Below are 23,151 nucleotides of genomic sequence, written 5' to 3'. Positions count from 1 at the left end.
GGAAAGAAGTAGTGAGGCCTGCTCGTGCAAATTATTCTCCAAATATGGGTAGTCGAACACAACTTTGGGCCATGAGATACTTTCAAGTAGATCTGTAAAAACAAATATAATGTCTTCTTCTCTATGGTCCAGTTTATTTTGGATATTTAATCTAGAGCTCTTCATTGTAGAAGCATAATCGCTCAATGGTTGGAGGTTTAACAACTGAAATGATTGGATTGAAAGGAGCGGTTGACAGATTTGCAGTGGTAATGGAATCAAGGAACAAGATTGAAAAAGCGAGGAGCCGAATGGAAGACCCACTATGGGATCAATGTTCTAGTGCAATTGATGCCATAGTTGATATGGATGATGATACTAAATTGGATGCACTAGAGTGGTTCATGGGAGACTCTGAGAAGAAAAGGATGTTCTTAAGAATCAAAGAACATCGACGCCGATCTTAGATTATACAAAAAATTAGGCACGACGACTATTATTAGACCTTTTTCTTCTTGTTGAATAAAGTAGGACATATGTTTGTCATTTCTGCTTTAGATATTGACTTTATGTAAATGTCCACTAGGTTAGTTCTTTCATGGTCCCTCTTATAGACTTAATTGTTTACTGAAGTTTGGGACTAAAGTTCAGAGCCGATTTTAAGATTTTAACACATGCGAGTTTGTTATTTGTGTGAACTAGTAAATATTTACTAGCTAGCCATAAGCATAAGCTGTATGCTATTAAGTTTTTCAGTTGGATCGTACTTGATATGTTTGTTAGTTCTTGTTGTTCCCTGTGAAGCATAGTCTAATTTGCAGTGATTGTATTATTATTGCAAGTGCATGGATACTTCTTTGTTACAACTTAACTACTATTTCCATCTACATTTATTTTGCTTCAATGTAGCAAGTGAGTTGTTTCATACTTATTATTTGAAAAAAAATGGGGATAAATTGAATTGAAATAAACCAAAAGTTGGAGTCCGTTAGAGGATTCCATATGACAACCAAACACAAAATTCTAAATAGGAACTGAATTTCGATGATTTCTAAAAGTTTGCCAAACACACATTTTGTAAGTTGGAATCAAATTCTATTCTAGTGGATTCCATTCATTCTATTCCTAATTAGTTTCCAGTCTCAGTTGCCAAACGCACTATATATGAACTTGGAGAATGGCAATATATATGAACTTGGAAAATGGCAATGTGAAGGGATTAAACAAGGGAAATCCAAGGGTGATCTTGGACATACCCAACAAAACACTCCCGTACCCCAACTTTAAAAAAAAATAAAAATAAAAATTTAAACCACATTTAGCTTCCTAAATTACCTTTCTTTTTTATTAGACGTACCCAAGATATTTATTGACTAAAACAAGTAATTTACTGTACGTGATTCAAAAAAAAAAAAAAAAAAAAAAAAAAAAAAAGACCGCGGTTTTTTTCCCCTTCTTCTTCTCCAATAACCTCTTATTATTTTATCTCATCAATAAACATGCAAACACCCACTTTTGATTTGAATCCATCATACCAAAGTAATGAGGATGAAGAAAAAAATAAAAAATCAAATTTTGATGAATGGGAGAACGCAGAAGACTATTATACTTTGGATTACTACAATGAACAGATACAAACACCAAACAAAAATGTGAGTTTGTTTGCAATATTAAATAAAGTGCTATTTTTTTTGGGTGCATACTGAGTATAAGAAACCTAAACCATTTTTTTTTTTGATAAAATTTTACTTTGAATAGCCTCATCCTATTAGTAGTGCATCTCCAAATGCGTTGTCTTTGCTTCAACTGAATTATGAGTCAGAAAATGAAGAGCAAGAAAGCCCGACAGAAAACTTTAATTTTGTTTGTTCGGATGCAACTGACGTATTTACAACTGCAACAGTAAGAACTTGAAGACACTTTTATAAATTTAGTATATCGTTTTTCCAAATGGTGATGTAATACAATCTATAACAAAATGATTACAGGTATTTGAAAATAAAAAAGACCTTGTTGATTGGTGCAGAGAGGTAGGGAGAGAAATTGGTTTTGTGGTTATCATTGCAAAGTCAGATAGCGTTGAAAGTGGCCGAAGACCTAGGGTGCTTTTAACTTGTGAGAGAGGTGGTGTTTTTAAACCTCAAAAACCAAAGAAGATAGATCAATACAAGTTATCCATAAAACTCCCTCGACAGACAGGAACGAAAAAGTGCAAGTGTTCATTTAAGTTGAAGGGTTATCAGCGTAATCAAGGGGGATGGGAAGTGGTAATAGTTTGCGGAACTCATAATCACCGTCTTGCAGAAAATCTTACAGGCCATTCTTTTGTGGGAAGGCTAACACGAGATAAAGAAATGATTGTGATCGAGATGTCTGAGGTTGGCGTTAAACCAAGAGAAATTTTGAATGCTTTGAAAAGGAAACGACGGTCTAGAGAATTTGTCAACCCTAAGTACCACCCCTACAATTTTCGAGCGAAACATCGTCTTACAAAATTGCAAGGGAGATCACAGATGCAACAATTATTGAAGATGTTGGACGATCGCGATTACTATGAGTCTCATAGAGAGAACCTGATTACAGGAGAATGCAAGGATCTTTTTTTTGCTTATTCGAGATCAATTAAGTTGGCCAAGTGTTTTCTGAAAGTATTGATTATTGATTGTACCTACAAGACTAATCTTCACAATCTGCCATTGCTAGAAATTGTTGGGTTTACATCTACAATGAAGACATTTGCTATTGCTTTTGCATATTTAGATTCAGAGAAGGAAGATAACTTTGTTTGGGCTTTGGAAATGTTATACAGTGTTTTAGAAGGCAAGGCATCTAGTGTGAAAGTTATTATGACTGACAGAGACTTGGCATTGATGAATGTTGTGGCGCGTGTATTTCCCATGGCTAAACACCTCCTTTGTCGTTGGCACATTCAGACCAATGTGATTACTAACTGTAAAAAATCTTTTGAAGAAAACAATGAGTTTGAAGTTCTACCTAAAATGGTTTGTGATTTATTAAGTTCACCTACTGAAGATGTCTATAATGAAAATTTGGTTGTGTTTAGAAATGAATATGCACATATGACACGTGTGGTACAGTACGTCGAAGAGTTGTTGAACAAGTACAAGGAACAGTTTGTGGTGGTTTGGGTTGATTTAGTGATGCACTTCGGCACTCACACCAGCAATAGAGTAGAATCCCAACATTCATCTTTGAAGAGAAATTTGAGGAGTTCGCGCGGCAATTTGTACCAAAATTGGGATGTGATTGATAACCTCCTTGAAAATCAGCTCAATGGTATACAAGCTTCATTTAATATTAGTCACAACACTATGCGTCATTATAGTCGAGACAAGGCATACAGTGAGATTAGAGGATTTATCTCTAGGGAGGCGATTGATATGTTGTCGAAAGAACTTGTACGATCAAACAAAGTGGGCATTTATGAAAAAGAATGTGGGTGTGTTTTGAGGCGTACTTGTGGTCTTCCATGTGCTCATGAATTTGTACATATGGTAAAACTTAGTGATGGTTACATACCCTTGAGGTCCATAGATCGTCGTTGGCGGCAACTTGATTTTAAGCCAACGGAACTTCCAAGAGGGTCGCTGGACATTTCACCTGAGGTGGAAGGAATTAAGAAGAAGTTCAACTGCTTACTAGAACACCAAAAACTAATGTTGATGAAGAAATGTTTATAGCTTGCTGATCCAAAGACTACACACATGCAAGAGCCTCAAGAAAAACTCAATGTCAAAGGTAGACCATCAATTTCAAAGAAACATATGAAAGTATCAACTCAAGATCAGAATGACACAAGAAGAGAACCATCTGCTTTTAAGTATGCACAGACGCAAGAGGAGAAAAAAACAAGTTAACAAGTTCCGAAGAAGAGAGGCAAACCACGTAAGAACCAAGGAGAAACGCAAGCAATTGAAAAAGTACCTAAAAAAAGAGGCAAACCACCTAAGAAGCCAGCTCAAACATCTTTGCTAGAAGATTTGAATCCATTGCTTGACAACTTTATTGTTTCATGTGAGGATGTCCTTGGGGATGGACACTGTGGATATAGGTACATAGCTAGATTATTGAACTATGGTGACGAGACTGGATGGTTTACCGTGAGGAAGAGGTTGTTGGTCGAGTTGATGGAATATGCAGAAGAGTACATTGAATGGTCTGGATTCACCATTTTCGAACACTTAATTCGAAATTTACAATGTACAAAGTCGATGATGATGAACCCGACTGAGTGGTTTGAACTTCCTGACATGGGTTGGTTAACTACTTGTGCTTATAATTGTGTGTTTGTCACCCTAGCACCAAACCAGTCGTTAACTTACCTTCCTTTGAGAACTCCACCAGACTTGGAGCATAATTTCATTATCTCAGTTGCTCATATAAATAACGGCATACATTATGTGCCGCTTAGACTTAGTGATGATGCTCCCTTGCCACCAGTTATATCAGGTTACCACAATCGAGCCTACTCGGGCATCACTGACTTGTGGATAGCAAAGGTTCAAGAAAAACTTGCCGATTGGGATAGGAAGGTAAATCCAAAAAATAAATAAATTATAGGCTGGACTTGGGTGGAAGCATTTTTGGTTCTTGATTTGAGTTTGTTAAATTATGTTGAGCTTGGTTGAATTAATTTTAGTAAGATGTTGAGCAGGTTGTATAGGAGCAAACTAAAAAGAAGCGCACAAGCACAACATAGGGGACTTCAAAAAAGAGAAACAGAAACAAGAAAGGTTTGTCATATATGTATATATACTTGTGTACGATTGCATATTAAACTGTTTTTAGGTAAGTAGATTATTTGTTGGTAATGGGCATCGATTATTTGTTATTTTTGAGTATGTAGTTTAGTTTAAGAGTTCTGTAGTAATATTGTATATCTCAGTTTGTTTGTTTTTTCGGTTGGCTTGGTCTTATTTCACTTTTGCGTAACATTTTAACTTGTCTCATGCTCATTTCTTTTTTGAAGAACAAGGTGATACAAATATTGCTCAAGGCACAAACAACAACCAAAATGTTCATTCTAACATTGGTGAAGCAGCTGCATGTCCCAATTCTTTAACCAACATGCGGGACTACCTGATTTAAATGAAGATGTTCATCCCGAAGTGGATCGATCGTCGACCTTGACTCGTTTAGCTTTCAAGAACTCATTAACAAGGCCAAAGAGAACATGAAGAGAAGCAGAAAAAAAAAAAAAAATACTAGGTCGAGATAATTCTAAAAAGATGAAGAAATCGAGCATAAGTGGGAAAATATTTTCACGGACTTTAATCCTTTGATCGTGATATGATTAAAGATTTGGTTGAGGTAACCCTGGATGGGCATTGTGGTTATAGATCCATAACTACACTGCTAGGATATACAGATGATTTAGCATGGCGGACGATAAAAGGTCTTATCTTTGGAAGAGTTGATGCGATATGCAGATTACTATCTGAGAGTTGTACGGTAATGACGGGTTTGAAAACCACAAAAGAAACTTAGAGTGTACCAAGTCTTCTACAATGAATGAGAAAGAATGGCTTGATCTCCCGGACATGGGTTCCTTAGTTGCAAGTGCTTTTAATTCTGTTTTTGTCACCATAGCACCGCGACAATTAGGTGTCACGTACTTTCCGTTGAGGACAGGTTCAGAAGAAATGTTCTGGATAATCGCCATTGTCTACATAAACAAAGGACATTTTGTGCCAGTTGTGTTAAAGGATATTGCTCCTCTACCTCCGGTTTGGCGAGATTGGCAGTCTGTTAGATAGCTCGAAGCAGCAATGTGGGAAACTGTTCTGAAAGGAAAATTGGACGGGTGGGACGGATCGGTTCTGACCAATATGCAGAACCTACAATATGTTTATCCATATTAGTTTTAGTTGTTGGATAAAAAAATAAAATAGTTAGTTGTAATTTCTCAAGAATTACTCTGTGCTTATTTCATTATAGAACATGGCTTATGGCAATATTGAGGTTTAGTTGTTGGCAATATGTATGGCTTATGGCTTATGGCAATATTTCATTTAGTTGTTGGCAATATGAGGTTTTGAGTGTCAACAAAACAAAGATCTCTTAATATAGATATACTTAATTTGCGTAGTTATTATGGAAGATAGACCTGCATTTCACCATTTTGTTGTTTCTGTTGATGCCCCTTTAATTTTTTTCCGTTGTCTATGATGGGAAGTGAAGTGAAGTGTTGATTCTTTGAAATATAAAGAAGACTGGAGGGTGATTCTGAGGTTAAGGCAGTCGCTTATGAAAGAACAAATAGTCGACAAAAAGAGAAGTGGAGGTGGGAGATCATTTGCCACTGACATAACTTGGGTTTTATAATTGAGCTGATTTAGTGGCAGCATGAATTTCTTTTTATGTTGCCCTCTTTTCTCTGTTATGTAATAGTCTATTGATACCTGAAAATACAAGGAAAAACAGAAGAAAAAGAATTTTGAGACCCTTGATGATATCAGGGCTTTATTTCTCGTTATTTGAGGTTTGTATTTGATTTCCTCTAGTTTTGAGATTTATTGAAGGATCTTGGTGGACTTGAACCACCATCTCTTGAGATACATTGGAGACATGGTCCAATTCTCAAGCGTTTTTTCCATTTAAGCTAAAGATCCATTACACATAGTTATTAAGCACATAATTGTAACGCTGCTGCGGCATTTACTATCTCTAGGCACTATATTTATTTACAAAATAAGGCATTCATATGCTTGGATGTAATATTCCCTTGTCTCGAGTAATTCTCGTTCCTTACTTGATATAAAATCATTCTTCTTGTGTGGGTGGGGTCCAACATATTCGTCAAGGTACTCCTACAAATGAAACAAACGTCAATAAACTGTTCAAATGGATGTATCTGCTAAACCATGTTACACACAGAAATATAGTGTCATCTGACCTTTGTGTAGTGTGTATCCAAGTCAACAGTTGTCCATTGCTAAGGAGTTTTTGCTTTCAAGAAACGCAGTGCTATGGATATCATTTTTCGGTCAATCTGCAAATCGACCTCTGGCTGATTCATATCATTGAGGTTTCTGGATACATTATTGTTTCTTAAGAAAGTTTTTCTTCTTCAAATAAGGAGTAATGTCCAAGTCAAATTAAACCTCCTGAAGTTTCAAGACATCGACGATCATACCAGATATAGGTTGATATTAGAAAAGGTAACAAATACATCAATCAGAATATTAAGAATCATAAGTTTTATCGATTGCTGAAGAATTTTCATAGCTATCTGATAAACGTAAAAATGATAGTTTACCTACGAAATGAACGATAAAACTCAAAACGTAAGTAAAACTAGACGAGATTACGTGCATCTAATTTATCAAAGATTGTTCTACTCTCTATCTATTGAACAGATATAGTGGAGTAGGAAGTTCGTTCCACTCCTAGTTCTTTCACATAGTAATGTTCTCTAAGTATAAATAATCTTAACTAAAGTCTAATGAGAGATTTACGAATTATAACTACGATGCAACTACCCACAAGATACGACTAATTAACTACTGAATGCTGCGTTGATTCTATGATAAGGAATTTAGGGGGGATTGATTCCACCTTAACTAAACTTAACTTACTAACGACAAATCGTCGTAATCTGAATTGAACTGCCACACAGAACAATTGGTTCTTCCTAATCCCTAATTACACATGGCACTTCTACCAATTCATAACTAGCATGTGAACGATTAAACCCATTCTCATGGTGAATTAATCGTTTCTAGTGGAATAGAAATTACGACGACTCTACGATAATCGGAATCAAGCTTTCATCAAGGCTTCTCAACCCCCTCTAATGGAGGTTTAGCCGAGAATTATTCCGCAATCATTTCCATATGAATCTAAACTAAATATAATATCAAGATTCCAACTTTACTAATTTAACAAACAATAATTGAAATCTAATTAATAATTAAGAAATGATATCAACAAGAATTTAAACTAGATCTATAAATGTAATGACAGGAAACGAATTGAATAATAATAACTATTTTATTAATCTATTCAAATGAATAACAATATTTTAAAGGTTTAATCTAAAACAAGGAATGAAATGAAACTAAACTTAATTAAAAACCATTAAAACTAGATCTAGAAGCTATTCTAATGGCTACTTTCTATCCTAAGCTCCTAGATATCTTAAGAGTTAAGTCTTCTTTGTTGATATGGAGGAAATCAGATCCAAAATCGTGCATGGGCTTGGAGCCATGTTTTGGGCCAGAGAATTAGGCCCAAAACCCAATTCCTTCAGTCCACAGACCCCTTTTTAGCTGGATTCGTCTTCAATAGACTTTTCGTCCACTTTTGCTACTCTGATTGGGCCAAGGCTTGGACCATTGGAAAGATCTTTCCAAGCCGGTCGTTTTGACATAAGGTAGGCCCAAATCTGAGGTCTGAGTCCAAATATACGATCTTCAGAAGTTCTGTTGACTTTGTGCACTGTTTCTGCCCGCGTGGACTTTGACTTTTCATCTTTTGACCGGGCTTTACAAAGGCTTGGTCTTCTTGAATCTTGGCCTTTAATCACAGAACTCCTTAGCAACCAACCATTGCTCTTTTATATCATCAAAGTGGCACATTTCTGCACATAATTGACTTTGAAGCCTGAAACGCATAAAAACAAGTAATCAGTATTAACTCTTAATTATTACTCACATAATTGGTCTAAAAGTATGATTATTAAGGGGTTAAAACTACAGTTTTGGCCTCTTATCAAACCACCCCCAAACAGCATTTTACTTGTCCTCAAGCAAATATGAGAAATTAGAATAAGTGACCAAAAATAGAGTTCTAACTACTCTCGTTTCGCTGAGTGCGATTGCATTGACCATATGCAACAAGGCTTTAAACCACTAGGAATTCCCTAGTGGACGAGTTATAGCCTCGTGGGAGTTTTCTAGTGAAGGTACTCACAAACTTCATCTATACTACAACGACTAAGAAATAAAACTATTGTTTCCTTATTCATGCTCCCAATTATCTATACATCTCACTAGTAACGCATACACCAATATCAAGTCGAAACCTAAGTTAATATATGCATAATAATCGATCATCTACGAATAAACATATATACAATGAGTAATACTATGAAATGCATTAACAGGTCTGTTTCTGAAACTCGGAATAGCGTCCTTAAGTAGGTTCTCACAATAATAGTCAAGATACAACACTCTAATTTTTCCACTCAAGTTTCGCTACTCCAGTGCGCAGTGGGCACACTTTACCTTACAATCTCAATGACAAACAAGGAAGCCGGAGTCGATCAAACACATCTACCACTTACTATCACACTAACCTATTCCTAATTGAGCTAGAGGTTTTTATTAGGTGTTCCGGGGATTAGGAGATGGTTTAAGAAGGAAGGAAATGGATATTCAAAAGGACAAGTCTGAGATAATAGAGTCTTCATATTATATAACTTAGAGAAAACCTTGTTATTTTCTTTTGCTTCTATACCTTGTTTCCATCCTTAGCCATATTTTTCTTTTTCTTTTCTTTGGCTTTTGACTCCATTTTATTATATTTTTGGAGTTTTTATTTATTTCTATTTTTCTTTTCTTTTCCTTGGATAGAAACTTCTTTTCTTTTTTCTCAAAACAACTAACTAATTTTTGTTTACACGGGTTTTTCTCTTCTTCTTTCTTCACTCATTCTATTCTCAGACTTATTCTAGATTGGGTAAGTTGAATTTTTTATTTTGTTTTGTTTTTGTAACAGGGTAAAGGAATTGTGGTTTATGGAAGGCTAAAGAAAGGCTCAGAGGGGCGACTAGCGTTTAATAATTCATAGGTTTGAATTTCTGGCTATATCGATCCAAAGAGGGCCTAAATTCTCGCTTAGGATATGGCATAGTGATCAAGCAAGTGGACGTGTGATTTCTCTATCCGGATTTTACTTCTCCCTTGTATCATTTTTCAAATGTTTCGCTCATATAAGGCTTTAGGCTATATTCTCACAGGATTTGTAGAATAAGTACTTTAGCTTAGATTTCAGAAACTTACTGCTAACAATCATAGATACTCATGTAATATATTTATAGATAGATGCAAAGATTATTACCTACATATTAACCTAAGTTTCTAACAATTATTCTAATGCAACACTACATGAGACTTCTAGATTATTAAGAGCATAGAGAAAGAACAATACCGATATTCCTAAGTGTATAGCATAAACTTTTTTTATTTATATTTTTGAATTTTTTGAAATTTTACTAGAAAACAAGTGCATATTATACATATCTATATCCTAACGGATGCCTTAATTACCGTGTTTCTATGCCCATCCCCAAACAAAAAAATATGCTTTGTCCTCAAAGCATTTAAATAAATAGGGTAGGAAAAATACCATGGAAACGCGTGAAATTCTGGGACATCTGCAAAACAAGGTTAGAACATACTAATATAGGAAATAAAAAAAACTGACGCAACTCTATAAGAGTTCCACCCATTATGGGGTTAACAGAATAAAATTACTTGGGACATAAGCAGACACTAACTGGAATTAAAAACTGACCTTATCTCCCACTTTTATTCTTCATCCTCCTCATCCTCTTCTTCTATAAAGAAGTGAGGTTCCTTCGCGTCCTGCCATGCCATGATAATTTGTCAGGCTTTCCGCCATTTATCATCTATTATTGCTAACCTATTAAAACCACTTGATGCGGCCGGGGTGTAGGGTGCAACCTGATGAGGTTGTATCCTCCACCCTTGCCAAGTCATTGCATGGAAAGATCGAATAATACTATTGGTGGGTTGTACAGTGTCGACCGTAATCCAATCCGTGAAACGTGTAAAAAAAAAAAGAAACATAGCATAATACAGGAAATTAGAATAGGCATAAGAAGGTACTTATGCGTCATGTTATGGGCTCGAGCTAAACTAGACATCAAGGTTCTGGGAAGGTCATGGTACATACGTCCCGTGGCTAAAGCAAGGAAGACGCTACAAGTGGCATCATTCACAGAAGAAAAACGCCATTCCCCTAAAATATTTAGCATGATCCAAAACATAACAGTTCCTATGTTCATGGACAGGCTACCAAAGGCGACGTTATATTCCCCTTGGTCCTCGATACGGAAAATGCCTGCCCCATACGACTCATGCAAAAACTCATAAGTGTAGATATGCATATTATCTACCCAATAGCACCATGGGTCTTGTATTTCAGCGGGCATAGTAAGTCTAAGAACAAATGCTAGCAAGAACCTGGTAATTTCCATTGGTCCATCCGGTCTCTCAAAGAAAATACAATTATCATAAAAATAAGATGCAAGTGCTGGAGAATAAAGTTCATCAGGTCTTACCATAAGCGGTTCCCAGCCTACGTATGTGATCACATCGCGAAAGCAAGCACCATAAGTAGTGCTTTGGAATAATCTTCGAAAGACTGTTCCGGTATTATTGTAGGAGATGTCATCTCAAAACGACCCTCTGGAACAGTACCAACCCGATCCGGAACAACCCGTGAGAAAACTGGAAATTTATGGTCTACGGAGGTCGGGCAAGAAGTGCGCTCGGGTGCTTTTGATTTCTGATGTTTTGAAGCAGGTGCGCTTCTCTTGAAGCGCAAAAGTCCGAGGTGCTGATTTGTAAAAATGGTGAAGAACAACGGGAAACGTGGGAGTGAAAGGTGAGAGATGGAAGTTAGGTGTAGTGTGGGTTGTGAGTGTAGAATGAATGAAGTTTTTATAGGTTTTAAGTTGCTAAAACGAATCGGAAAGTTGCCAAAAAGCTTTTACGGCAATTTCCTGAAATACTAAAATTTTCAAACCCGAAACGAAAACAACTCATATTCTTGATTCTAAAACAACCCTAGTATCTTTGAGGTTGAATTTAGGATAAAACTACCTAACTTATCGAGATTTCATCCTAACCAATATTTATTCATAGATATGCCCAGATCGGCAAAATTCTCACCCTAACTCCGAAATAACTTCTAAAAATGAGGGTTATATAAAAATCATGCTGGAATAGATAATACCACCCCCAAACAATTTGGGAAGGTGGGATCAACATTAAACAACCACGCACAATGAAAATAACCGCATTATATTAAATTTTTCATTCAAAGTACATTTCACTACAAAATTCAAATTACCAAAATAAAACTTACATTAAAATAACTAACAATAATAAAACTACAAATAAAAATCATCAAGCTATACTATCCCTAAAACGCGTGATCGGGTAATGTAGCGGAGGGCACACGCCTTCGGGAGATGGCTCCTGAGCTCTCGATGGGCCAGCACCATTCGTCTTTCGGCGACGACGCTCGTGCCTCGATGATGTATCCTCAGAAGGAGAATCCTCGTGAGGTGGAAAGCGTGCAAGCATATCATTTCGGGCCGGCGCTGAGATTCCAGCTTTCGGCCATCATCTGTTCCCACCGCCATCCTCCATCTGGAGTGCGAATCTCGAAGTTATGGTGTGCATAGTAGCCTGTCGAGTCCGAGGTCTTCGCAGATAGTATTGAGTGAACGCGATGCCACGATGAATCATCACAGCCATGCGTTTTGCATCGACCAACACCTCTCCAAGGTATCGATCAAAACATGTCAAGTCCTCCTCATCCTCCGAAGTCATTCTCATTTCCGGCGTCCTCCTCGTCCGACTACCCTATCCTCAGGCAACCTCCAAACTTGTTGGATACACTCCTTATAAATCCGAAGATTTCGGTGTAGGGTGAGGCAAATCCTATCAGACGTCGGAGTCGCTCTCAACTTCAACATGATCTTGGTTATCAAAATTGGGAGAGGTGCAATAGACTTCCCCACTCCCCTAATCATGTTAAGCAAAAAACTCCAAGATCTGAGAACTCATACTTCGCGCTCCCGGAGTATCCATAGAATGTGAAGGCAGCTCGGACCGATGTCGACCTTCCTCCTCCTTCCCTATGACATTCCTACTAATCCACTGAGTTGCAGCCAGCTGGTTGGTTCTGAGAGATGCCTGGCGAACACAATGCGAGCTCACATTGTAGTTCCCTTCGGTAACAGTAGCGTGCATCAAAGGCTCTACCCCAGTATATTGGGACTCCTGTAACGTGGCATCAAGATGGATTCTAGGCAGAATGCCTAGAATCTCAGCCAACAACCCAGTAGTTACTTCTTTCCTCCTCTTTGCCACCGTAACAAAAATTCTATTCTCCTCCAACTCCCTCGTGTTGTAAAACCGTCGGACTAACTCTTCGTGGTAAAAGGCGTCGGTCGAGTACCACAAGCTATTCCAATCTCTATTAACCATTTCGTCACCGTAAAACGGCGCGAAGTGGTTGCCAGTAAAGACTTGCTCTGGCAAAATCCGGCGTTGTTGAGCCATTGGAAGTTTGATAAGGTTAGGGGGTTTGAATAAGGTAGGGGGAAGCAATGAGGGACAACCTCACTAAAAAAACGATGGTGGTGGTGGTGTGGTGGCGTGGCAGCTCCAATATTTGGATTTTTCGATGGTTTTTGGTTTTGTAAATTGATGGAGGTGGTGGTGGGACGGTTTTGAGAAGATTTGGAGTAGGTTTGGATGTTTGGCGTGGGTGTAGTTAGTTTTCTTCTTAATTTTAACTTTTGGTTTAGGGTTTGAAGCTTGTTTGCTTGTTAATGGCAGCAGTGAAGATGAAAACGCGATATGAAGGTTTAAGGTAAGGCTCAGGTGCGCTGCCGGTGAGCGCGGAATTCGAATTTTTAGAATTTTTGTCGATTTTTAGCGCGACTTCAAACTAACATTGCCACTTCGTTACCGGTCCGATTTTTACGAATGAGATATGGAAATGATCAGGAGAGAATTTCCAATTCAATGATCTATAAAACACTCTATTTCGACCGTGGATGACATATAAGATAGTGGAAAATGCCTCGAAGTGCGTGCATGACGTAAGTTATACGAATAAATGAACTCTAAATTCTTAGATTATGTCAACCCGAATCGGAATACAATTAAATGGCCTAAGCAACTCTAATGGGACATAAAACATTCTAGGACGGAAACACGAACACCCCACCCCCAAACAAATTTTTTACAATAGAGTTTAGAAATTTTTTTTTTTTTTTTTTTTAAAAGTGGGTCTTTTAAAGTCAGATTCCCGAGACTTCCTAGATTACTATATATATATATATATTTTATAAATACAGATTAATATATAGAAAAACAATAAGCAATAAGGACATAATTCACCCCATAGAGAAACATGACTCAAAAACCGAGAAAACATGCATGAGTTTAAAACGTGAATTATGTTAAACGTGGACTTAGGATCCGGTACTTACAGCCACACACTCCATAGGGAGGGCCCAGTTACCTTAATGGTGCACTCACCAATATCTGGAAATGAAAGGAAATGCACCAAACACAAAAATTGAGTCGTTTATAGTTAGATACTCGAGACTTTATCTAAACATATGTATAAACATGCAGTTTATCATATATCAACAACCGAAATAGTTGTGGATCATTCCATAAATAAATATCACAAAAAATATACCCAAACACAATCAAGTACCAAGATTTCCTATGACGCAACCTAGTGAAATGAAAGCGAAGTCGGATAAACCTATAACGTAACCTAGCATGCACCTTCTTTTTCATCTTTAAACGAGAGGGTGTCCTAGTGAATAAGTGTGGAAAAGTGAATGGTTGTGGAGAATATGGTGGATATGGATAAGTTGTAGAAGGAAAGCATGGAAAAAATGAGGACGTAGGTTTAGTACAGAACTCATTCATGGTGTAGGTAGGGACTGTCTCAATTCTGAAAATGAAAGTGTCAAATGGTTTGTCCTTCTGAAGTATTTGTTTTCTAGGAGGATTTAAAAAATTATGAAGCACAGGAGAAACAAAAGGATCGAGTGCAAACTCGAGATTCCTTTGAAAGGGTGGAAGGAGGGAGTCGAGGATGTTGTGCAAAGTAGTTCTTAATAGGGTGACTCATCACCTGCTCTAAGAAACTCATCGAATTCCTCATCTAGCTTGGTCATATCCACATTACTATGGTATTCCTCTATATCTTTGAGAAAGTCATCTATCTCGTCCTCATCCATAATATGTGTATCGACTAGTGTAGGGATGAAAACGTTGGAGTCTGAACCTTCAAAGGAAAGAAATTTGGGCATCTGATTATCAGGGAACGTGTTGTTGAAATAATCTCGAGCGAAGCTCTCGATCATGCTAACATCTCCATCCATAGACGAATCGGGTAACTGTGCCTTTGGTTTAAACACATTTACTTCAATAGAAAGATGGCCAAAAGACATGGACATCGAACCATCAGCATAATTTATGAGCTCATTGGCAGTTGCGCCGAAAGGGCGCCCTAAGATGATTGGGACCCAGTCGTTAGCGACTTCAGATCGAGGATGATCTAAATCAGCCCGGATAGTAGAAATCTGAACCTTTACCAGCACATTTTCAACCACACCCTTAGGATACTTAATAGACCGATCAACTAATTGCAACGTCATTTTAGTGGGTTGCATCTCCTCTAGACCTATTTGTCTATACAAATAAAACGGGGAGTAAGTTAACACTAGTCCCCGTCTAATAACGCTGCGTCGTATAGGAATCTCCTAAGGTGCATTATACAGTAGGACGACCAGGGTCCTTGTACTTAACAATTCCGTTATGTTCAGATAGAGTTGGGAATTGTTCTGTTAAAAAGGCGTCTTTTGGTATATTGGTCTTACGCCTAGTAGTACACAACTCCTTAAGAAACTTAGCATGGTGTGGTAGCTTTTTAATAGCTTCGAAGAAGAGAAGGTTTATAGTTAGATTCTTGAAAACGTCCCTAATCTCCTCATAATTTGTATCCCTAGTCAACATGGCTAATTTTTATGGAAACAGTGGTTTCTCTCTATATTTAGCATATGTATCACCTGGATGTTTAACCTTGGCTTTCTGTTTCTTAGGTTATGTTGTAACTAGTACCTCTACCGTGGTACGCTCTTCAGTTTCTATTTCGGTATCTAGTAAAGTAGTAGGTGTAGGGGCTACTGGTGGGGTAAATATAGGCATAGTTACTTTGTTATCAACCACTCTGCCAGAACGGAAAGTGATGATGGCATTTAGCTCACCTACATTTTCATTTTCATTACTAGTATTACCGGTTACCTCAAAGGCCGTGTTTGTTGTTTTAGGATTAGGTATCGCGTGACCTGGAAACACACCTTTGGGTTGGGCTTTATCTTGAGCCAACTGTTGGCTTAAATTATTAACGGATTGTAGAAGCTGTTGGTTAGATTGAGCCATGGTTTGGAAAAGTTGTTGGCTCACCTGTATGAAGGTGTCAAGACGATCCGGTTGGGTGGGTGTAGTGGTCACGGGTGGTGTGACTGGAACTATCTCGTGTTGATTATTTATGGGCGGATTGTGATAGTTATTATTTACCGAAACAATACCTCTATTAGCATTATAATTATTATAACTACCTTGACCTTGTCGAGGTTGCGCTTGGTTGTTATAATTATTATAGTTACCCTGACCCAGTCCTTGTCATGATGGAGCTTGGTTATAACTGTGCGTTGGCCTAACATATTGATTATTGTACCCTGGAGGTGTGACTTGTTGGATATTTCTCCAACTGAAGTTGGGATTTTGTCTCCAAGGGGCGTTAGGTTCACTATTAATGGAACAAGCATGTTCATAGGCTATATGACAGTGAGAGTCGGGATGCTCAGGACTCCAACAGAAACTACATGGATTGGAATTTACATTCATGACGGGGATAGGCTTTTGTTGCACAGAAATGGCCTCTACCTTTTTAGTGAGTGATTCGATTAGAGTTTTAAGCTCATAATCATGTTTTATCTCAAACATACCGGCGGCCTTAACTGTATTAGAAGAACTAGCGGAGCGGTGGATATCGTCACTACCCCCCCCCCAGTTGTTATTTCGCTTAGTTTGATATTCTAAAAATTTATAAGCCTCCGAGGCTCCTTTACTTAGGAAACTACCCCCATTCATTATGTCAAGGACTTCTTTATGGTGATGTAGAAGTCCTTTGAAAAATGCACGAACTAACGTGTCTTCCGCTAGTTTATGATGTGGACACTCTATAAGGAGATCGGTGAAACGATTCCAAACCTCTGAAAATGATTCATGAGGATTTTGTTGAAAGAAATGAATCTTGGAAAGCATCTCATCCGTCTTTAGGGGTGGGTAAAAATGTTCCATAAACAGCTGAACAAGTTTAGCCTACGAGTCCACAGAGTTAGGCGGCGCTTAACCAAGACGCCTTTATCGGCTAAAGTGAAGGGAAATACCCGAGTTTAATTTGTTCAGCACTCACCGTAGGATGATGGAATGTTGTAAGAACTTGTTCAATCCTACGCATGTGCTGATAAGGTTTTTCATGGTCTAAACCATGGAAAACGGGTAACAAATTAAAAATATTTGGGGGGATTCGGAAATCCCCACCGGTCTGCAAGAAAACGATGCAAGATTTGGGGCTATCGCTCAAGGCTTTATAAAAGTCCGAGAGAGGAGTCGCTCCTTCATTGGGCATTGTGTCAGGTAGAGTATGTGGAATAGTAGCTAGAGGTGCAATGAGTGGTATACTAGATAGGCGTGCTTGTTGACGTTGCCGTGTAATTACGTTAGGTGTTTTTGTTCGACCAGACCTTAATCTCATACAAGGTAAGACCAAACTTAACTAAACACGACAACCTCCAAACAATCCTGATATTCTAGTATAAACCTCTAACAGAAGATGCGAGGTGTGGAAGAAAGGAATACCTAATTGCGTCCTTGCTTCGCTTATGAATAGCGTCTTGTTTGGCGTGTTCGTGTATATAACAAGTTAGAACACTGAAAAACTTGAAAAATCGGTTCAAAACAAACCCGTGGAAATCCGCAAAAAATCGGTTGAGGCGAGGCCAAGCTCACTTTGGGCAATGCGAAGTGCGCTCGTAAACTAAACCTTTACAAGATGTTTTGAGCGTGGGTGGCTCAACTTCTAGTAACTTTAAGCAGTGTCGTGCTCCTTTGGAAGTGCGTGCGCTCGCGTGCAATTTTGGTTTTTATGAGGAAGTTTAATCTTTGAAAAGACAAACCACGTTAGAATCGAACAAGGGTGGGTGGGTGAAATGGGACTTTAAGAAGAGTACTTATACTACGAAAACAATGCGAAAGTGAAACTAAGATGGCAGCGGCGCCATTTGATAAACGTAAAAATGATAGTTTACCTACGAAATGAACGATAAAACTCAAAACGTAAGTAAAACTAGACGAGATTACGTGCATCTAATTTATCAAAGATTGTTCTACTCTCTATCTATTGAATAGATATAGTGGAGTAGGAAGTTCGTTCCACTCCTAGTTCTTTCACATAGTAATGTTCTCTAAGTATAAATAATCTTAATGATAAGAGCCCAAAACTGCAGTTTTAACCCCTTAACAATCGTATTTTTAGACCAATTATGTGAATAATAAGTAAGAGTTAATACTGATTACGTGTTTTTATGCATTTCAGGCTTCAAAGTCCATTATGTGCAGAAATGTGTCACTTTAGCGAGATAAAGGAGCAAAGGTCGGTTGCTAAGGAGTTCTGTGATTAAAGGCCAATTTTCAAGAAGACAAAGCCTCTGTAAAGCCCGGTCAAAAGATGAAAAGTCAAAGTCCACGCGAGCAGAAACAATGCACAAAGTCAACAGAACTTCCGAAGACCATATCTTTGGACTCAGACCTCGGAATTGGGCCTACCTTATGTCAAAACGACCGGCTCGGAAAGAGCTTTCCAATGGTCCAAGCCTTGGCCCAATCAGAGGAGCAGAAGTGGACAAAAAGTCTGTCGTAGTCAACTGCAGCTAAAAAGGCCTTTTTGGACTGAAAGTATTGGGTTTTGGGCCTAATTCTCTGGCCCGAAACATGGATCCAAGCCCATGCACGATTTTTGGATCTGAACATATAAAAACCAAAGCTTAGCTCTTTGTTAATGGTAGATAGTTAGGTTAGAAAATAAATTAGGTTAGGATAAGAAAAGTAGCCATTAAACCTTAGTTTTTAGATCTAGATCTAGTTTTTTTACATTCATTCAATTAGTTAGTTTAGAATCATATGTAGTTTTTAGAATAAAGTATTAGTTCTTTATTTCAATTTAGATTATTGCTTAAATTCTTATTTGGATTTAGTTGTCTTAAATTCATAATTAGTTATTCACAATCTTAGTTATAAATTAGTTTTAATTTCAGTTTAATTTAATTATGTCTTGTTCTTATTATTGTTCTTGTGTTGGGAATGGTAGTATAGAAATTTCACATCAAATCATTACTCTCACCATTGTTCCTTTTGGGTTTGATTAGTTGAATTTGTTTAAGTCTTGAGATTTAAGAGTGGAACGAATCCTGACTCTCTTATATTATTTCATTATTGAGAGTAGGAATATTGATATAAACACGTATTTACGTAAATTGATTATTTGTGTTTACGCATAGATAGTTAGAATACGTAAAATCACTTTTATCACTTAACTAAAGTCTAATGAGAGATTTACGAATTATAACTACGATGCAACTACCCACAAGATACGACTAATTAACTACTGAATGATGCGTTGATTCTATGATAAGGAATTTAGGGGAGATTGATTCCACCTTAACTCAACTTAACTTACTAACGACGAATCGTCGTAATCCGAATTGAACTGCCACGCAGAACAATTGGTTCTTCCTAATCCCTAATTACACATGACACTTCTATCAATTCATAACTAGCATGTGAACGATTAAACCCATTCTCATGGTGAATTAATCGTTTCTAGAGTGGAATAGAAATTACGACGACTCTACGATAATCGGAATCAAGCTTTCATCAAGGCTTCTTAACCCCCTCTAATGGAGGTTTAGCCGAGAATCATTCCGCAATCATTTCCATATAAATCTAAACTAAACATAATATCAAGATTCCAACTTTACTAATTTAACAAACAATAATTGAAATCTAATTAATAATTAAGAAATGATATCAACAAGAATTTAAACTAGATCTATAAATGTAATGATAGAAAACGAATTGAATAATAATAACTATTTTATTAATCTATTCAAATGAATAACAATATTTTAAAGGTTTAATCTAAAACAAGGAATGAAATGAAACTAAACTTAATTAAAAACCATTAAAACTAGATCTAGAAGCTATTCTAATGGCTACTTTCTATCCTAAGCTCCTAGATATCTTAAGAGTTAAGTCTTCTTTGTTGATATGGAAGAAATCAGATCCAAAATCGTGCATGGACTTGGAGCCATGTTTTGGGCCAGAGAATCAGGCCCAAAACCCAATTCCTTCAGTCCACAGACTCCTTTTTAGCTGGATTCGGCTTCAACAGACTTTTCGTCCACTTTTGCTCCTCTGATTGGGCCAAGGCTTAGATTATTGGAAAGATCTTTCCGAGCCGGTCGTTTTGACATAAGGTAGGCCCAAATCCGAGGTCTAAGTCCAAATATACGGTCTTCAGAAGTTCTGCTGACTTTGTGCACTGTTTCTGCCCGCGTGGACTTTGACTTTTCACCTTTTGACCGGGCTTTACAAAGACTTGGTATTCTTGAATCTTGGCCTTTAATCACAGAACTCCTTAGCAACCAACCATTGCTCCTTTATATCATCAAAGTAGCACATTTCTGCACATAATTGACTTTGAAGCCTGAAACGCATAAAAACACGTAATCAGTATTAACTCTTAATTATTACTCATATAATTGGTCTAAAAGTATGATTATTAAGGGGTTAAAACTACAGTTTTGAGCTCTTATCACTATCTATATACAGAAGTTGCTCTTCAAGGTCACCAAGACACCAAGGCAAGGCACCATGGCAACCAAGGTGCCAAAGTCAGAAAGTTTTAGTGAAAATAGTAGGTTGTTGTCCAAGGAAGAAGTTGGGAAACCTAGCGCCTCACCTCACCCTTGACAACATAGGCTGCAACAACACTCGTCATCTCTCTGCCTTCTTTATTATCACTTACTTTAGAAGAAAGGTTGATCTTAGCTACCAAAAATTTGATGCAAGTATATGGCAGAGATTTCATAGTACATTTTATTCCTTTAGGTTGTATCAGCTACTGTAATACTTATCTTATCTAATGCCACCTTAAACAAATGAAGGTTATTTACTCTTTGGCAAGTGAAACATTTATTTTCAATCCTTCAACTATACTCTTTTCACCTTAAGAAAAGCCATAGTCAGTAAATAGTATACGAGGTATGAATGGTTTATCAATAATTCCAATCTCCAATACAATAGCGGACCCTGTTAAAGCAAATACTGTGTATTCACAATCACAAAGAAGTCAACATGCTTCTGAAATCCTCCAGTTAAGATAAAATCTGGAGCTGGAAAGCATTGAGAAGTATGAGTTCCAAACCCTTCTGTTGAAATCATATCAGCATTTTGCTTCTTTCATCTTTTTTTTTTTTTTTTTCTTGTTCACTGGGATTTTAATATCAATAGAAAGTATGAGTTTTAAACCGAGTTTCACATATCACTACAATACGATAATAGGTTGGCCTAGTGAGCCATAACTTTGACGTTTCTCATTCATAATCTGTGGGAAAAGGAAATTTTGTGCTAACTACCAAAATAGCCTCCACTCTTAAGAGTTCAGACGTGTATTCAAGTTGAAGAATCATCAATATCAACATCTACTATAAGTTATAATTTATAAGCTAAAAGAAGAAAACTTTCAAACAAAAGAATAGAACTCTAGCACCTAAGATCAAATATTTTCTAGTGCTACAAACTTCCATCAAATTGGTACTTACACATTCATAACATTGTTTGAATCCACAACTACGGAACACAATATAACATACAAATATTTTTCAGTGTGGAAAAACACTATAGTGTACCTTTGGAAAACATTCAAACCCCTACTTTGTTACATTAAGTAAAGCCAATGATAGTATCCTATCAGGTACCATAGCTGCTAACTTACAAGCTATCATTTTCCTGTCGGTACAAGAACATGCTTAGTAAACTGAACAACTAGGCATCAAAATAATCAACTTAATCACCAGTTCACTCGTATGTTTCTAATAGTACTTGTTAGCTACGACGGAAATTCATACAAACTATATATTTTGGCCAACTACTGAGAAGAAGAAACTCACTCCATTTATTCAAACAAATTTCGAATTGGTTGACAAAAACAAGTAAACAAAAGAGGTTTAGGAACTCACCCATGGAATGCCCAAACACATGAGCTTTACTCCAACCCAAATGATCCATTAAAGCTATTGTATCGTTTGCCATGATTGTTGTACTGCAAACCATACAACACCAAAAAACACCATACCTCAAAATGGGAAAACATTCACAACAACAAAATTTTGCAATTCAAATTACATAAAAAATTATTAAAAACTCACGTGTACTCAGATTTCTTGGTGGGAATAGAACTACTACCCATCCCCCTTTATCAAATGCACAAACTTCAACACCCTCATTCACCTCATCATCGTTATCGATCTTTCGATCAAATTTCACATATTCAACACCATTAGCCATCTCCGTACCTGTCATTCCTTTTATTTGTGGTCCCCAAGAATCATGTGTACTTGGTAAACCTGTCCATCATTTCCAAAACCAATCATTGCCCATCACATATATCAACAAAAAGAATATAACTTTTGCATAAAATTGTAAAACAAAACAAAATATAGAATCATTACCAATGATCAGAAGGACTTTTGTTGCCCCTTCACCATATGTTCTGTAAAAAATATTTATTCTATTTTTGTTGTTCAATTCAGTAACACTGCTTTGGTATTTGCTTGTTTCACAATATGGAATTTTTGTTAAGTTTGATTTCCAGTTTTACAGGAAGAGATTGAAATATAAAGGGTACCCAATATAAATGAGAAAAGAGGAGAAGACTTCGTTTTTTTTTTTTTTGTAAAAGATAGAGCGGGGGAAGAAAAATGGTTACAAAAATAGACGTGTGTTATTTATTTTTTCTTATTTTTTTAATCTTTTTGCTGGAATACCCCAAAAATAAAAATATATAGGAGATATTATTGAATTTAATGTTAGTTATGGGGTGCGAGAGTGTTTTGTTGGGTATGTCTAAGATTACCCAAATCCAATTGTACACTGCGGAGTTGTTTCTTAACCGTGCTGTGGGAGTAGGGAATTGGGGTGTGGAGAGAATAAAATAGGGTATAATGGTCATTAT

The 23,151-nt window shown here is 37.1% G+C and overlaps 1 protein-coding gene and 1 pseudogene across 1 annotated transcript; one reads left to right on the top strand and one right to left on the bottom strand.

Moving 5' to 3' along the window:
* The first annotated feature begins 185 nt into the window (after positions 1–185).
* On the top strand, positions 186–4,663 carry LOC147504635 (PKS-NRPS hybrid synthetase cheA-like). Its single transcript, XM_086605292.1, has 5 exons — positions 186–248; positions 1,738–1,881; positions 1,968–3,494; positions 4,020–4,532; positions 4,655–4,663. Exons 1-5 carry the CDS (start codon positions 186–188, stop codon positions 4,661–4,663), a joined length of 2,256 nt encoding a protein of 751 aa, XP_086461418.1.
* Positions 4,664–6,113: 1,450 nt separating this feature from the next.
* On the bottom strand, positions 6,114–23,148 carry LOC147504634 (uncharacterized; annotated as a pseudogene).
* Positions 23,149–23,151: the final 3 nt, after the last annotated feature.

This window comes from Coptis chinensis, chromosome 4, assembly GCF_015680905.1.
Source record: "Coptis chinensis isolate HL-2020 chromosome 4, ASM1568090v1, whole genome shotgun sequence".
In the NCBI taxonomy this organism is placed as follows: Eukaryota; Viridiplantae; Streptophyta; class Magnoliopsida; order Ranunculales; family Ranunculaceae; genus Coptis; species Coptis chinensis.
The sequence above is the reverse complement of the archived record's forward strand: the minus strand, read 5'-3'. Positions and strand labels throughout refer to the sequence as shown.